The 18,482-nt window shown below is 47.6% G+C and overlaps 1 protein-coding gene across 1 annotated transcript in view; it reads right to left on the bottom strand.

The window, feature by feature from the left end:
* The window catches only part of LOC120843729, a 59,361-nt gene extending 45,608 nt beyond the window's left edge, over positions 1-13,753 (bottom strand). The window contains exon 1 of the mRNA XM_042291374.1: positions 10,558-13,753. Within this exon, the coding sequence (XP_042147308.1) occupies positions 10,558-13,753 (3,196 nt within the window). The remainder of the gene's footprint in view (positions 1-10,557) is intronic.
* Between the last annotated feature and the right edge of the window lie 4,729 nt (positions 13,754-18,482).

The following is an 18,482-nucleotide window of genomic DNA, read 5'->3' as shown; positions in this document are numbered from 1 at the left end:
CCTGAACACCTGCACGTCAGGCCTCGGCAGGTGAATTAGTGCAACATTCCATAATTTTGTCTTGCAGACATCCGCTATATCTGACACACACTTAATAATAGCTGATGTGGCAGGCCCTCATCAGCTATCAGCTCAGACACTGAAAAGAGTTGCGTGGTGTTTGACGAGGTCTCCAATCCCATCTCAGGCGTTCTTGTCATGCCCAGTAGCTGAAAACAGCCATTTAATCGACAGGTATGTGTTTTTGGTGAGCTTATGAAATTGATACCGGTTTTTTAAAATGACCTTCTGCACCATCATTGACATACGTCACTTGTGTATACAGGAGAGCAACGTCCTCAACCCACTCACAAATTTTCGCAATGGCGCAGCATGCATGGGCGAAATTGGTAGATGGAGTCATCACTGATGAGGGCGTAGCCACACGTTCCTTTTCTAGTTGTCAGCACGCCTGTGAAGTTTGAACCTTGCGTCTTTTGCCAGTCATGTGACTGAACTTCTTCACGCAGTTTAAGTGTCCAGTTTTCTGTGAAGTCAAAATGGAGCAGGACATCACTTTACTCTAGAAATTGTTTTGCTTTCTTATCGTATTGCCATGCTTGCATCAAATATATTCATGCTGCACCCATTTTCTCAACTACTCTCGAAGGTGTTCCACAAACGTATCAGGACCTACTTCATTCCTTAACAGCTCTCCTTTCTCCCAAGCCGCGTAGGACACTTCATCATCATCTGAAACTCCCAGGCCAGGCGAAAAAAGAGATTCAGCTGTTGGGCATGAGCTGCACTGGCCGAGGAAACACTACATAGATTGAGGGTCGCATATAGTCAGTTCACGAAGGTCTTCAGCACTTCTTATTTTTCCAGTGGCTTCTTCTAAGGCACCAGCACTTAGCATGATGTTAGCCCAGCATGCACACAAGGAAACTGTGTGCCAAGATGTATACTCCACCCACATTGGCCACAACGAGAAGAACTTGGTGAGCCCAATGGCCGTGTCAGGTTGAGCCGCCTTAAACAACCGAAAAGTTTCACGAATAGACCTAGTCATAAAACGTTTTGAGACATATTTTTTGTCCCTTTGAAATGATGTCAATAACGTCCTTCTTGTTTGGGCTTTGTCGGGAGGAGCTGACTTCCTCTTTGTGTAATTATTTAGTGCTGCCTGAACATCCTATTGGCTCAGCCTGATTCTTGTGTAGCGGTCAGGAATCAACCACACTCCGAGCGTTTTTTGGCTCTTCCTTGCTTTTTGGATCAGGTGGCGAGTTGCTGAAGTAATCATCTTTTGGATCTGTTGCTTGGAAAGATTCCTCAGGAGCAAGGTCAGGAGACGGCATTGTTCCTGGTATACATAAGAAGAATCAAACGCATACATCAGGTTGCTAAACAACTCCGGAGAAACGTTGCAGTTTTGTACCAAGGCTCCAGGCCCCTCCGTGACTCTATATGCTGCAGTGAGGCTAGATGAAATTTTCTTAACGAGAACGCTCTCGATTTCTTTCTGGTTCCACCTTGAGTAAGGCTGCTGACAATGACTCCTGTCGTTCGACACGTCACCGGTTTGAGGATGGCTGCTATGGTGACTGCAGTGTATTCTATGGAATGCAAATGTTATTTTTATGCACAGTGTCTAGATGGTGTTTCACCATACACTAGGAAAAAAATCCCTTGATAAAAACGCAAACACGTCAAGGGGCTTCACTCTAAGAATGCAGTTTTGCAACGACGGGAGGCGGACTGAGGTGAGTGAAGGGAGTACCCTGCCTCCGCGGGTGTTCCACAACTGACCTAATCTACTAACGTCGACTTGCAGCACAAACACATGCACAGGGGGCTTTACTCGATCTGACGAACTGCTGCAGCACTGTCGGAGGCACGATCAGGAGAACGCGGCTTTTTCGTTCGTACCGTTGCGCCTCCTGGCCAGAGAGAAAGGTAAAAGCGCAAGCTCTTTGCTTTGCGGAAGCCACCCCTGGACGAGCACCCGCGTGGCGGGGCCACCTTACCAAGTTCTCGTAGTTCTCACTCCGGAGTCCGGAAGGAAGAGCTTGCATGAGTACGCTCGCTATTACATCCGACAGAAAATAAAGAGCGAATACGGACTCAAAGTCAGCCCAGCAACGAAACGCCGGTTTAGCCGTCTAGCCGTGCGAACTCACCGCGCTTTGCGGAGCACTCGATGGCGCTTGCTCAACTCTTGGCATGCAGCACACGGCGTGCCAGTAAGAACTTGAGCTTGCGACTTTGGGGACACACGACAGCCAAAAAGCTATGCGTGATAGAACAATTCTAACAAAACTGTTTAAATAACGGGAACGGGGTTAAAAATCAAAATATGGGGACGAACACTCGAGAACAAGGAGAAACGAGAACAACAGCAGCGATTTCGATGGCGTTGGCGATGCCCAAATTGATGAGTTGTGGCAAGCAGCGCCTCTAGTGGTTGAGGACTCCATGAACTCTGGCACTGTTAAGGTGTATCCACACGACGGACCAAAATGCTGTTTTGGTCCGCGGGCCGCGCATCACGTGATCTTACGTCACCGCTTTTCGAGGTCCGCCGGCGGTCCGCGGCCCGCGCTTGTGAGAAATGCCAAGCGCTTTTTTCGCCCGGACCTTGGCGGCGGACCGCGGCGTTTTTAGTATAATTGAAGTGCTAAGTCTGGCAACAAGCTGACTTTTGTTCTTTGGATTGGAATCTGAATCCAAAGTCGTTTTCTTTTGGCGCCAACTGTTGAAGACGAAGAAGACGAACCTTTCGTTGTGCGACGATGGAACTTTTTACTTCATCGCGCTCGTGGAGCAATTCCCCGCTCTGTGGGACAATATTCGCGACGACTACTCAAATAATCATCTAAAGATGTCCCCGTGCCTTTTTCGCTTCACCTAAGTCCTCCTCGTCCTCAATAGTCAACGCCAGGGCCACCGCGGCCAAACGTCTCTTTCGTTCAACCTCCATCTTGGCTCCTTACAAATAGCCTCAAAGCAGCTCGTTGCATGCTTTTGGCGGAGCTGTGAGGTCGAGGGTTAGACCGGCCCGTTCACTCTGTCGTCTGCTCTTTTGGTCCGCCGTGTGGATGCTCATTGCAGCCGGGCGGCCCGCGGGCCGCGCATCACGTGATCAATCGGTCCGCGGCCCGGTCCGTCGTGTGGATACACCTTTAACGGGTAGTTTCGGTTTCGGTTTCGCTGGGCTGTGCAGTGTGCATCTGTTATCTGCCATCGTCTCCGCACCGCCATTGCTCACGTCGTGGTGGGCTGCTCCACACCTGGGCGCGATGCAGTAAGAACCGTGGCGTTGACGAATAGGCTAGTTGGTAATTAATTTTAACGGGTAACAAACAGCGCAGGGACACGAGCAGAGTAATTTGTCTTCCGTCTCCTGCTCTGTTCGCGTACCTGCGGTGTTTGTTACCCGTTACAAGGACGGTAAGTACCCATTCCTTCTCGTCGCTGCATATCAGACACAGCAAATAATAAAACAGTTATGATTTTTTTCGGCATGGGGAGTGAGCGAAAACGGGGCAACGGCAAAGTCAAGTGAACGCAGATCTACTGGGTGATTCAAGGAGTGGCCAGGCTCTTTAAAGGGGTACTCCACAGGTTTTTTTCATTGTCTCCGATTTGCTTGAAATTTTGCTAAACTAATTAACCAACATCGCTAAAATAGTATTACACTGTAAGCAACGGCTGGCGCTGCTCTCATGCACACCTTTTGTACTGATCAGAATTACGTAATTTCGACTAGAAATTAGCGCGAATAAAAAAAGTAACTGTGACTAGTTATTTTAGGAAGCAATGTACAGGCTCTCTTGATCATTTCATTTATGCTAAGCGCCTACGTATTAAAGGGACACTGACAGGGTATTTATGCTCGCCCAGGTTTTTAGTGGTACGTGACATATGAGAGCCCAACTACCCATAACAGAATTTGCGGCTCGAAATTCGGTTTCTTTCCGCCCGAAAACCGCCGATCGAGAACTGGTCGGTTCGAGTCGCGCTCACTTTCTTTTACGTGGTCACGGGCCGTTTTGTAAGGTTTTGACGCGACCACTAAATTTAATCAAAGTCGTCGGTCATTGAAGGCACACTGTCGATATTAAAAATAGAAAAAAAAATATGAAACCCCTTTTTGCGTGGCTTCCAGAGAGCTGTAAATATGGTGATTGAAAAAAAAAAAAAAAAAGAGAACGCCTACAGCGCCGAATCCAGCCCTGACGAATGAAAGGTCCGCGCTGAATCTTCTTTTTTTTTTTTGGCAAATAAGCTATCATCATCATCAGTTGCAGACATTTTACGACTATGCGCCACTGATCTCTATGTCTCAGTGGGGTGGGCCGCTTGGTGCTATGCGCTATGCTACGCAGGCAGTCGGTGCACCAGTGCAAGCCAGTGTCTCGAGATGTGAAACAACGTCAAATGTGTTGCGTGGTGTTTTCGCTTGGTAATTTTTTCGAAACGATGCTCACGATATACCAGAGTTTCAGCAAACATTAGTTCATAGCGAGTTCGTTTCACGGCACTCGTGCCCACGCGTGCCCACTCGCAGCGTGGAACGGGTTCGTTTCGGCCGGCACTCCACGAGTGGTTGCACTCTCCGTGTTCGTTTCAGCGCTGATACCCCACGCGTGCATGCACTCGCTGCACCGAGAAAATCGGGAGTGCGCCAAAATGCAATCCCGTCATGCCTCGCTCCGGCGGAGCCGGCGAGGAGCGGGAGCAGACGACGAGGGTTCGTCTGCTACGATGTGTCGCGGAACCGAACGGAACAAAAAGTAGATTTTCTGATAGAAATCGCGTCCTGCGGGCTACGAAATCAAACGCGAGCTTGAATTGTGAGCGTCTGCTCTTTCCCGAAAGAAGCAATTGACAACCCGTGATTTATTTGCAGGTTTTAAATCGCTTTGTTGCAGTACAAACGCTGAAATATACCAGTGTGTAAAGAAATGCTCAGAACAAACGTAACAGCGGCCCCCGAGATGTCTATCATCATCCGTGTGCGGGTGGAAAATTTAACATTTGTCGGCAAAACTCCCCCAGCAGAAATCTCTGTCTGCCCAATAAGCATCCGAGAAAGCTGAAGATCGTAACTTTACCCGAGGATTGGGCAACATCATCATGTTTAACATTTACCTACGTCAGCTAACTTGCCCCGTCGTATTTTGTTCGAGAAAGCTCTTGTTCTTGACGCCCTCACCAAGGCTAATTTCTGATCCACCTATAATGACGATCCAAATCGAAAGTCCCAGTTTTGCTGGATATTCCAACAGGCTAGTTTTAAGCCGTACCCTTTCAGTGGTTCACGCATAATACCATGCTCAAGCGGATCAAGCTTCTGCTCGGACAGCATCATCAGTTTTCTTCAGTGTAAACCGTTATAAGAATTGAAAGATCGTAACCAGCTGCTTTGTATAAAACTGGGTGCGGAAATTTACGCCGTCTGTATACAGACGGCGTAAATTTCCTATCTAACTATCTCTACGGCAGCCGAGCTCTCCGAACAGAAAGGCGCTAGTTTCGGTTTGAAGTCGGTACCTTTTCTACAACATAGATGGCGGCAACATCAGTCTTCTGAGACGAAGGAAAAATAAAAAAAAACGGACAGTACAACAGTACAACTTCCTTCGTCTCAGGTTTATTATGGATACCATTCACCAGCTGGCCTGTGTTTTTTACCTTTCTTCACTAATCAGTCTTCTGCACTCGGTGCATTTGGCGAGTTCGTTTGAGTCCAGTTTTCCGTGCAACACTCTGTGAGTGCGATGCATTCTGGGGGAGAATTCGAACGGTGCCAGTGCGTGTGAAACGAACACGCTATTAGTTTAGGTTTCTGAATTTGGCTTTTAGAAGGAATAGATCTTTATTTGCCCACATGGAGTGTTAGGCGATCGGTGTCAGCTAACAAAAAATCTCCCCAATTATGTGTATTTTGCCGTTTTGCGTCCAAGAGACAATCTGTTATTTTGTTATTTCAGTGATGCGCGCCACTTATGATGTAGTTTTGGAATTTTGATCCTCTAAACGAGGAAACACTATTGTTCTTTCTTTTAAGGCGCTACCGGCTGTTGGTCAGCAAAGCATTTTGTCTTGAGCCCTTAGTTTCTCGTCTTTATTTATATGGCTCTGGAGAGCCGCGGCACCGCGGAAAGGCAGCAGCCCGCACCATGGAGGCCCGCGGTGCCGCGTCTAGTGAACATGATAATCTGATGAGCAGTGTGTCGAACCGAAAAAAATACGGGTTCGGTTACGGTCCAGGTTCAGGTAAATTTATTTTGTTCCGGTTCAGTTCCGGTTCGATTAATTCGATCCGCGAACCGGTTCGCGAACCGGTTCGGAAATTATAAATGACAAATGGCAACATCAAAATAAATTACAAATAAAACATCTGAAATCAGCACATACGAAACGGGATACATCGTAGTGTAAGGATCAGGGATTTCTACCAGTAATGGTTTCTTTATGTGCACTCAAAGGTTACCTCACCGACGTTTACGCATACGGACTTCATCTAATTGTCGCGAACTATCCCGCCACCTCGTCGTGTAAGCAATTGAAGGAACAGTGGGGAGAAAATACAGCTTTCTTTATTTGAACTAGCCTTCGGTAACTCAAATTAGACCCTTAAAGAAGTTTTCATTGAACAAGATACGGAATATGAAAAACACTTCACCGAACGCAACGCCAGAAGGACGTAATAGGATAAATATTAAAATAGAAGAGTTCGCTGTCTCACAAATATGTTAGCTTCTAAGTGCCTATACGAAACCGGATGCATTATTATCAAACTCCACAGCCTTTTCTTTTCTCAATGCGATGGAAGCAAGCTTCAAGAACTCGCGCGTTCTAGAAACGTGTTATGAAATGAGCACACAGCAGCATTTAGGATTTACGAGATTGTAGAAAAATAAAATCCCGTGACGCGATTTTTTTTTTTTTTTTTTTTGCACAGCCTTTTAATTTTCTTTCTTCCGTGCAAGCCGCGACCAGCGCAATACTGGTTCCTATGTCAAGATTCATGGATGCAGCGTTTGTCAAGATTCATGGATGCAGCGTTTATATTCCTAAGATTGAGTGGAGAAGAAAAATATGTAAGCGAGGGTGTGTGTCAGTTGACGGCACTTAAAAAACAAATGGCATTGATAGCACATTCATTGTCAACAGCGCGTGGCCGAACCGTTTTGACATGAGCCGGTAACCGTTATTTTTTTTCCGGTTTAGTTCCGGTTCGGGTTCATCGCGATAACAATATAACGGTTCGGGGTTCGGGTTCAGTTCCGGAAAAAAATACCGGTTCGGTTCCGGTTTTCGGTTCGGTTCGGTTCCGGTTCGACACCCTGCTGATGAGTATATACATGCATGATGACGACGACATGAATTGTTGGTATTGGGGAGGATGGCAGTCCGATTTGCAGAAGTGCAGATTTCGTGGAGGTGGGTTGGGCGGCTCAGCAGCGAGCCATGGGGATCTGGCACGCCGTTCGATAGGTGCATGAAGGAGCCCCAGGAACATGATGGCGCTGTTGCTCACTGGGGTTCATTGGGGTCGAAGCATCAGGCTCCCTGGAGGTAGCCCAGTCAAAGTAGAAGCTGCCGCTTCCGAGGAACCAGGGGGGCTATGTTGCGCTTTTTGCACTCCCAGGAGACTATGGAGACGGAAGTGACGTCAACAACGCAGCAAATGCAGATTGGATGTTGATTTTGTTTTCTTCTGTCAACATCCAATATGCGTTTGATCTAGTCGTTGACGTCACTTCCTTCTTCCAAGTCTCCTGGGAGTGCAAAAAGCGCAACATAGCACCCCAGGGCTCAGATTGAGGCACCGCCGTCACCCGGTGTGTCATCATCTCAACGTCGTCGCCGTTGTGTTCTTAATTTATACGCGTTATGTGTATATATTATATATATATATATATATATATATATATATATATATATATATATATAATAACATAGATAAAAATACACACAATCGAACGGCCAGCGGCGCCCCGTTCTAGTTATATACGCCTGAAAGAATTTTTCTCACTTTATGCCTGTAACCGAGCTAAAACTTTACGTACACAGGCAAATTCAAAGCAAAATATATACAATGCAAGTGCTTCTGACCCTACATAACAATTGCTTATATTTAAAATTCAGGGCAGAAATTTTGATTGTAAACATCTAATTATTATATAGTCCATTCTTAGTCAATATGCTGTCACAAACGCATCGTACAAATCTTTTTTTCGATAAGCCTATGTAAAGGTAGCTTGGCCGCAAGCTTCTTGGTGCACGGCGGAGTGCTAGCTTTACAGGGGCAAAAAGCGGGCCGAATTTGAAAGTCTCGAGGAATAAAAAGTATCAATTAAAATACCGAAATTTAAACTGCGGTGTGTGCTATGAGTCGGCAGCTATTATATTCCTCGGGAACTTTACGATTCTTCATTTCAGTGACAAGAAATTTAAAATTTTGTCAAAGTGGCCCATAGGACCTAATGCAACAATATTATATCGGGCCCAGGAATAAAAAGTATACAATCCTGAGGTTCAAGTAGGTATTAAATAAGTCTTTATTAGTGCCCTTGTCGCGTTCGACCAGAACGGTACACGGAATCAGTGGAGGCAGAGGTCGAGCAAGTAGAATAATAAAACATATATTTACAACGTATAGAACACTACTGTTATGTACAAGAAAGTAAATCCCAAAAGTCAAACCCTATCGGTCCCCGTGACCCAGTCCCCTGAATGTTGATCGTCACTCACGACCTTGAAATGCTGAAGCCGGTCCAGCTGCTTCTCGTGGTCGTCTCTGGGGTGCGATGTCGCTATGGTAGGAGTCTTGGAGATCGGTGAGGTTCTTCGCTACACTGGAGCGTGGCCAGTGGCTGGTGGCCTCGCCTCGGAGCAGAGCCAAGGACGTCCTTCTCCAAGTACACCCTTTGCTTCTTATATCCTCTTCTTCCTTCTCTTCGGCCTGCCTGTAGGCCGCTCGCCCTTCCTAATTCTTCTTTTTCCTTCACAATCGTGACAATGCCCCCGACGTTCCAGAAATTCATACCATGAATTTTCTTGCTTGTTTTTTTCATTTTCTTGTCCTTTGTTCGTAGGCGGTTGTTCGGCAGCTGTCACGTGCACGGCACATCTGGACGCTTCACTCACAGCACACAGCTTATCACGCCCAGCGCCCGCGTGCCCAACTAAGTACAAAATCGTCGGTGCGGTACTAGCCCTATTCTATCTCTCAACACAACCCGCACTTGTGTCGCAGCAGGACTTTCTCAACCTCGAAAACGAAGGTACTTAATTTGACCTGCAATTACCCTATTCACAACAAAATATAGGATTGTGGACTCTTCAATCCTCAGTCCCTTAATTCACGTTGAATCGTCCCCCAGCAAACAAAAAGTTAATCCAAAACATACTAGGACACACTCCTCCGTGATTATCATCTAAATCTGCTCCCTCGTCTAAATCCGACTCAAGAAATCAGCGCCCACATTATCTTTCCCTTTGATGTACTCCACGTGGAAGCTGTAATCTTGTAGCTTCATGCTCCACCTCATGATACGGCTGTTCGTGTATTTTGCCTTATTAATGAACTCTAGTGGTTGATGATCTGTCTGAACCCGAAAGTTTCTACCGTACAAATAAATCGTAAATCTTCCCACCGCCCAAACCAGTGCTAACATTCCCTTTCTATTGTTGCGAAGTTCTTCTCCGCCCTACTAAGTTTTCGGCTGGCGTAAGCAACTGGATGTAGCACCCCGTCTCTCTCCTGTAGGAGCACCGCTCCCAAGCTTGTGTCTGAAGCGTCAGTCCGCAATGTAAATTCTTTTCCCAAATCAGGAGCCATAAGGATGGGTGGCTCAGCTAGCAGCTGCTTCAAGTGAGAGAACGCTGCTTCATGTTCCTCTTCCCACTCCACGTCATTTCGTGCTCCCTTCTTTGTCAGGTCTGTCAGGGGAGCTACGAGCCCTGCGTAGTTGGGTATAAACTCCCTGTAAAATCCCGTCAGTCCGAGAAATGATCTTACTTGTCGTTTCGTAGTTGGTCTCGGTGAGTCCTGTATTCTCGTCAGGATCTCTTGTTTCGGAGCAATTAATCCCAATCCTATCCGATGTCCCAAAAAGCTTATCTGGTGAAATCCAATTTCACACTTTTTTGGTTTTATCGTTAGACCGGCAGAGCGCAACCTGCTCAGAACTTCCCTCAGTGTGTCGATGTGTTCTTGCCACGAGTCTGTCGCCACCAGCACGTCGTCAATATAGTGGTATGCGTCCGGTATACCCTCTAGCAGCTTCCGCATCAACTTCGTGAAAGTTGCTGCTGCGGTTTTCAGGCCGAAGGGCATGAACCTAAATTGATACAGCCCACTCGATGATGAAAATGCTGTCTTTTCTTTAGACGCTTCATTCATGGGGATCTGCCAATACCCTCTGACTAAATCAAGTTTAGAAAAGAACTTTTTGCGTCCCACCTTCGCAAAAGTGACGTCTACCCTTGGTATGGGTTCTGCATCGGACACCAGTACTTGATTCAGTCGCCGGAAATCTATGCAAAACCGGTTCGAACCGTCCGATTTTTTCACCATCACCATAGGTGCGTTATACGGCGAATTCGATCTCTCTATAACGCCCATTCGCAACATCTCCGTTATCTCTTCCTCCACCACCTCATGTACTTTTAACGGCAATGGGTACTGTTTTATGTGTATTGGTGTTTGGGTGGTCAACTTGAGGTCGCACTTGATCATGTTAGTCTTTCCTGGTAGATCTGAGAAGACCTCTCTGTAGTGAGCCATCAAGTCCAACACTTGGCGTCGTTTCTCCGTGTCCAAAGTTGCCTCAATGACTACATCTTGCTCATCTTGCTGTTTCTTTAGAGACAGCGTTGGGACATCGTCCCCGTCTCCATCGTCATTGACGTCATCGTCACCGTTGACTTCTACTGCCAACCCGCAACTTAGGGCGACTTGTTCGTGCTCTTCTCTTTCTTCATACTTCTTCAACATGTTCACATGGAACACTTTTCTCTTACCTCCTATATCCAACTCGTCCAACACTTGGCGTCGTTTCTCCGTGTCCAAAGTTGCCTCAATGACTACATCTTGCTCATCTTGCTGTTTCTTTAGAGACAGCGTTGGGACATCGTCCCCGTCTCCATCGTCATTGACGTCATCGTCACCGTTGACTTCTACTGCCAACCCGCAACTTAGGGCGACTTGTTCGTGCTCTTCTCTTTCTTCATACTTCTTCAACATGTTCACATGGAACACTTTTCTCTTACCTCCTAAATCCAACTCGTAATCTACCTCGTTTCTTCTGGCAGTGACCTCGAATGGACCCTTCCACTGCATCAGCATTTTGTTGTTGTCACTTGGGAGGAGTATTAACGCCTTGTCTCCTGCTTTCATTTCTCGCTTCACACTCTTCTGGTCGTAATGGCCCTTGTATCTTTCTTTAGCCCCCTCGAGACAGCGGTGTGCCATCTCGCACGTCTCCTCGAGCTTATTTCTTAATTCTAGGACGTATCCGTAAGAGGTCTTCATTTCTTGAGTCATTGCCTCATTGGACCATACTTCTCTTAAGATGGTCAACGGTCCTCGTACCCTCCTTCCATACAATAGCTCAAATGGAGAAAATCTTGTGCTAGATTGGGGCACCTCTCGGTAAGCAAAAAGTAGTGCTGGTAAGTACCTGTCCCAATCTCGAGGTCTCTCTTGGCACATTCGCCTGAGCATCTGCTTAATGGTGCCGTTGAACCTTTCAACCAGGCCGTTGCACATAGGATGGTAAGGGGTCGTTAGGAGGTGCCTCATCGACAACAAACGGCTCACCTCCTTCATAAGATCCGATGTAAAATTGGATCCTCGATCACAGAGAATTTCTTCCGGTACGCCGTACCGCGTAAACATGTCCATTAGGGCTTCTGCCACTTCAGGGGTCCCGATTGTGCGCAAAGCCACAGCGTCCGGGTATCTAGTGGCTACATCTACCATGGTCAGTATGTATCGCTTTCCCGAATCTGACTTGGTCGTAATAGGGCCAATGATATCGATGGCTACCCTTTGGAAAGGCGTCGCTATGGTTGGCATTGTGCCCAAGGGCGCTTTGCCCACTCTTCCTTTGGGCACGGTCCGCTGGCACACGTCGCATGACCGCACATATCGGCGAATCTCGCTTTGCATTCCTGGCCAGAAGAATTCTTCCGCGACCAGGCCGATCGTATTGTTAATTCCCTGGTGGCCCGACATTATGCCATCATGGGCCATGGTGACGACAGTTCTTCTGAACTTCTTGGGGAGAACCAGCTGTTTTGTTTTCCTTCCCGAGCTGAAGGTACAACTCCTGTAAAGCAAATTGTTCCTTATGAAAAACTTCAGCGTCGTTCTTCCTCCGTGCTTAGCAGTCACCTTGCCGATGTTACGGAAACATTTCTTGAGGCTTTCGTCATTTCTCTGCTCCGTGAGCATCTCTTCCGCTGTTGCCTCTAGTGGTGAAACCTCCGGTACTATCAGTCCGGTTTTCGGTTGTCTTGGTAGATCTTTATTTCCTCCCGTCTCTATCGTGTTCGCGGTGAGCATAGGCTCGTTACTACGCGGCTCAAAGCTTGGTGCGGTCGTTTGCACTGGTTCTGAAGAACCCTCATGAACTTTTTCGACAATACCTTCCCGGCTGTCCTCCTCTCTTTCTCCTGTCGACGTCTGTGCTACCGACCTCCTAGCTGGTCTCATCTCTTCAACCTGATTCCAATTTGGGTCGGGGTCGTTCACGCCTCGCACCATGGGCACGTTCCCGAGCACTAAGCCGTACAACGGGTTGCTCAGGCATTTCGCCATTACTTTTCCCGTAAAGTATGGGGTCCTTACCAGAATCTCCGCTTCCGGAACATACCTTACGGTTCTGTCCAAAAGGAACACCGGACTCAACGTTCCTGTGAACGACTCGGGGGGAATCATCTCCTTTCGAACGACGACCGTGTTACAACCGGTGTCTCTCAAAACCGTTATTTTGCGGTCACCGAGACGTCCCTCCACCACAGGCATGTTTTCAACCAGAAATTTTGGAGCTCGTCCAACAGCAGCGTTCACCACTGGAATCTTGGCGCCGTCCTGAAGTGTCACGTAAGATTCGTCTGCCTCGGTACACCTCGTGTGGCTTGGCACCGTCCATACACAGGACGCCTGAGGTCGGTTGTCTAGTGTCGACCCGCAAGTGTTCGCTCGGTGCCCTGTGCGGCCACAGCTCCAACAAGTCAAAGTCTTGGACGTGTACGGACGGCTGCGGCAGTTTTCTGCCTTATGGCCGACCTTGTTGCAGAGAAAGCACCGGATGGTCTTTCTACTTCCACCCCTCGCCGCTCTCTCTGTGTCTTCGGTGCTCGACTTCTTAGCCAGCTCTTCCACCTTCGGCTTGCTTGCTCCTGTTGGTATCTGGGCCTCCAGATATAAATCGGCTTTGGAAGCTACCTCCTCTAGTGTGTGGCAGTCTCGTTCCCTAAGGAACACCGACAAGCGACTAGAACAACTCTGTAGAAACTGTTCAACGAGTACTTTGTCCCGGAGGGCCTCGAACGTTCGTTTCACGCCTGAAATCTCTATCCATCGGTCGAAATACCCTGCTAGTCGGGCGGCAAACTGCTTTCTCGTTTCCCCGTCATCGGGTTTTGCTTCTCGAAATCTTTCTCGGTAGCCCTCTTTCGTGTATCGGAATCTCTGCATGAGTGCCAGTTTCACTTTCGAATAATCCAATGCATCCGCTGGGGACATACGGCCAACTACTGTAAGTGCTTCGCCGGTCAAGCACAGACTTAACGTTGTGGCCCATTTTTGCTGCGGCCAATCAAGTCCCGCCGCCGTACGTTCGAACCGCTGAAGATATGCATCCAGGTCATCCCGAGCATCGTTAAATTGGGGAATCAGCTTGTGCGGACTGAAGTGATGTCTCTGTCCGTTCGTCCCTCCTTCTCCGTTGTCCCTACTTCTCTCAGAGGAGGTCCCCGCGGCTTCCTGTACCGCTAACCTAAGTTGCAAAATTTCCCGCTCTTTCTCTAGTTTAGCGCATTCTAACTCTCGTTCTTGTCTAGCCATCGCTCTTTCCTCCCTTGTGCTAGCCTTTTCGTCTTCTATCCATTTCCTCAACTCGTCTCCTTGGTAGCCTAACTCTTTCCCCACCGCCAATAATCGTTCGCTATCCATACTGCCTCACTCGACTCCACCAATTCGTGCACGTTCCGGCCGGCATGATCAAATTAAGGGCATCCTGGCAGGCTCGCCAAATTGTCGCGTTCGACCAGAACGGTACACGGAATCAGTGGAGGCAGAGGTCGAGCAAGTAGAATAATAAAACATATATTTACAACGTAAAGAACACTACTGTTATGTACAAGAAAGTAAATCCCAAAAGTCAAACCCTATCGGTCCCCGTGACCCAGTCCCCTGAATGTTGATCGTCACTCACGACCTTGAAATGCTGAAGCCGGTCCAGCTGCTTCTCGTGGTCGTCTCTGGGGTGCGATGTCGCTATGGTAGGAGTCTTGGAGATCGGTGAGGTTCTTCGCTACACTGGAGCGTGGCCAGTGGCTGGTGGCCTCGCCTCGGAGCAGAGCCAAGGACGTCCTTCTCCAAGTACACCCTTTGCTTCTTATATCCTCTTCTTCCTTCTCTTCGGCCTGCCTGTAGGCCGCTCGCCCTTCCTAATTTTTCTTTTTCCTTCACAATCGTGACAGCCCTATATAGATATCCCGGGGAACTTAGGAATTTCTGCAGTAGTTTGGCTGAAATTATTATTTTACTGCGTGTTGCTGAGAATAACAGAGAGGGCCCAAGGAGACCGTGTCCAGGAATGCTGGGGATGGAGGTACGGCCACCAACGCGAAGATTTCGCCATTTTTTGTTTATGAACTTCGTGGTAAATGTAGGTAGTGATTAAAAGGTACAGCGGTGTCTTGTAAATGTCTAGTTTTTGGACCATGTAGCACAGACCACCGTATCCCGTTATGTAGTTTGTAATGTAACTTAATTGATATGCAAATAAACAATGGGATCTCAAGAGAAATAACTGGTTTATTTATGAATTCCCACCTTGTTCCATTCTGGTTAATTCGGTATTCCAACCTGGTATGTTTACAGGTTCCAAACCTTGAATTTTAAGGTTAGACGTGAAGTACTTTGCGATGTAATGGCTTCAAGCAGTTTCTTTCGATATGCGACCTTGTCTGTCATAGTCATTTCTACGTTGACCGGGAATGGCCAAACAAACTTTTCTATTACAATCCTAGAATTTTTCGTCTCATGGTCATCTCTTGTAGCATAAATAAATCTCAAGAGAAAATTTAGCTTTTTACGGAATATATATATATATATACAGGGTGTTACAGAGAACGCAGGCCAAATCGCTCCTGCGAAAACTACTCATCACAACGAAAAAAGGCTTGTGGCGTTTGCGTCCTGGGCCAGGGGCCCATTTAGGAAAATACTAAAGTCCGGGATAATTAAGTTGTTAATTATTTTTGCGTAATTAATTTCGTTTTTATTATTGTGTTTAAGGGCATGGTTTAAATTAGAAAATTTCTCAGCATCATCGTAAAACACTAAATCAACAAATTGCAGAACGATAGAAAGCACGCGAAGCATTTTACGGCTTTCTGGAAAACCGCACAAAATGGACGGGTTTTTAAGTTTCGGTTTGCTCTCAGAGCGCATCTCAGCCCCGGCGGCACCGCGCCCCGTGGAGAGATAGTGTAACCAACCTCTGCTGCGCTGTCATCGCGCGACGCAGCAGAGGCTAGCTGTTTGCACTATCTCTCCACGGCGTGCGGTGCCGCCGGGGCTGAGATGCGCTCTGATAGCAAACCGAAACTTAAAAACCCGTCCATTTTGTGCGGTTTTCCAGAAAGCCGTAAAATGCTTCGCGTGCCTTCTATCGTTCTGCAATTTGTTGATTTGATGTTTTTCGATGATGCTGAGCAATTTTCTTATTTAAACCATGCCCTTAAACGCAATATTAAAAAAGTTAATTACGTAAAAATAATTGACAACTTAAAGGGATACTTCAACGAAATTTGAAATATTCCCGTCGTGTTCAAAAATAGGTTGAATATGATCCACAATATCCGTAAATGACAATCGCACGTTTGTATTTTGAGCCTGGTGGCTGTATTTTTCGTTATAAACGGCCCACTCTGGCAAGCGCTCGGAGAAGGCCCAGCTTAGAGCACGTGACATCCAACGCAATCGTGACGTAGGTCGTCTCAGGACGAGCAAAGCTACGGCGAGGCTGATGTCGAGAGGATGGCCTAGTCGTTCCAGCCACCGAAGCGGCTGCTTTTGTGCGAATTTTGAGTGACGGGTTAATCTTCTATAATTTTCTAGGGGGACACTAGCGACTTCTGCGACACACAAAAGGGATTTTCGGGAAGAGGGGAGTTCCTCCTTCCCCCCTTCTCTCGTCGTGGCCGGAGACGAGACAACCTCCGTCACTAGCTGTCAAGGTTCCTAGACGAGCATTACAAACGAGGCGTTAGCGACATCCACCAGGTGCTCTTTGCTAATCGTTTAATTCGTTTTAAAATACCTTTTCGAGACTTTTTTAACAAGATATTGGTATGTTCCATGTGATACTGCTCTTTTGAACACATATAGACCAAAAAATGAGCGCCGAAATTTCGTTGTAGTATCCCTTTAATTATCTCGGACTTTAATAATTTTCCTAAATGGGCCCCTGGCCCCGGACCAAAACGCCACAAGCGTTTTCTCGTTGCGATGAGTAGTTTTCGCAGGAGCGATTTCGCCTGCGTTTTCTGAAACACCCTATATATATATATATATATATATATATATATATATATACAACACGGGCACTTCACACCATCGTACGTGGTCTCCAAGGAGGATATGAACGAATATGTGCAGATGAATGAACCATACTTAATCCAATGAATCAAAGAATCAAAGTTTTCAGGAACCCGCCGAAAGCCAAAAATTGGCTCCGCCAAAATTGGCTTTCAGGAACCCGCCGAAAGCCAAAAATTGGCTCCGCCAATTTTTGGCTTTCGGCGGGTTCCTGAAAACTTTGATTCTTTGATTCATTGGATTAAGTATGGTTCATTCATCTGCACATATTCGTTCATATATATATATTGTGAGGGTGTTTATGAGAGACGTATTTGATGGTGCGATGTGGGAAGACCAGAGGCGATCAATGGCGGATCAGCCGAATCGCTCCCAGCTCGTGTGTCCAAGACATGCAGCGCGCGCCCCTATTTCCCGAAGATGCGTGTCGTCGTCTTCGTAACAGTTCCCCCCGGTGGTGGTAGTGCCGGTCATCCGGTACTGTAGGGTGGTTAGGGTTGGGGCGAGTAAGGCTTGATGCGGGAGACGTGCACGGTGTCTTGTGGTCTGGAGCGGTGGTCGCGGGGCGGAGATATTGGAGCCAGCTCGTAGTTTATGTCGGAAAGACGACGTATGATGCGATATGGACCGGTGAATTTAGGCAGGAGTTTTTCACATTTTCCAGTCTGGCGAATTGGTGTCTTGAGTAAAACGAGGTCGCCGATATTGTAAGACACTGGTATGTGGGTGTCCGCGTGACGAAGTTGTTGTAGCTGTTGCGATTGCAGAGTTTGTAGCCGGGCGGCGTATAAGCAAACCATATCCCGTACAGCACCTGGCCACGCCCCCTTGTCACGTGACATGACGTCACTTCCGCCAAGGCAATTTGTCATGTCACGTGACCTGACGTCACTTCCGCTCCAAACCGAAACCAGTTGTTTTATTGGTTTGCGAATTGTCACGTGACATGACGTCACTCGCGCCGCTGTGGCAAGGTAAACATGGCGCCCGCCGCCGCCTGAAGCACGAATCGTACGCGGTCGATCATCGGTGCAGTCGCGGCTGAAGCCAGAAACACTTGAGACGGGAAGCCTACGTGATCGACGCAGTCGCGGCTGAGACGCTGTGAACGCGGTGACGCGAGGGACTCAACACTTGGTGACGCAACTACGCGACGCCCGCAGTATGCGACGTCTCGCATCGTGCTTCTGCACAGGAGTGCGTAAAAGGCGCAAGTACTTCTCTTAGCGTTCTCAACTCGTCGCTTGATAAGAGCGAAGCAAGGTTACTACCAACGCCTACCACTGGTTTCCGAAGTCGAGCCTTCGGTTTCCAACGTCGGGTCTCGATGTCGCCGCTATTCTTGCCGCGCAGGCTCGTCGCCGACGCGGCGGATGTGAACCATGTCATGCATGAACGCCTTTTTCGATACGAAAATATGCTCTGTCGTCACGAACGCTTACGCCGACCCACAAGCTGAATTTGAAGTATTGTCAGCATTTTTATTTCGCCTGTACGTTGTCATCGCATCACCGTTACTCGCGGCGACGCAGATCTTCGTGCTTGCCTTCTAGCGGTGCCGCGGCTCTCCCGACCCAAAATAAAAAAAGCTGCTCTACGCTCGAACCGCAAATTGGGGAAGTGGTAAAGAAATTAGCTTAGTACC

The sequence above is a fragment of the Ixodes scapularis genome, unplaced genomic scaffold (genome assembly GCF_016920785.2).
Source record: "Ixodes scapularis isolate PalLabHiFi unplaced genomic scaffold, ASM1692078v2 PGA_scaffold2__306_contigs__length_199485367, whole genome shotgun sequence".
Lineage (NCBI taxonomy): Eukaryota > Metazoa > Arthropoda > Arachnida > Ixodida > Ixodidae > Ixodes > Ixodes scapularis.
The sequence above is the reverse complement of the archived record's forward strand: the minus strand, read 5'-3'. Positions and strand labels throughout refer to the sequence as shown.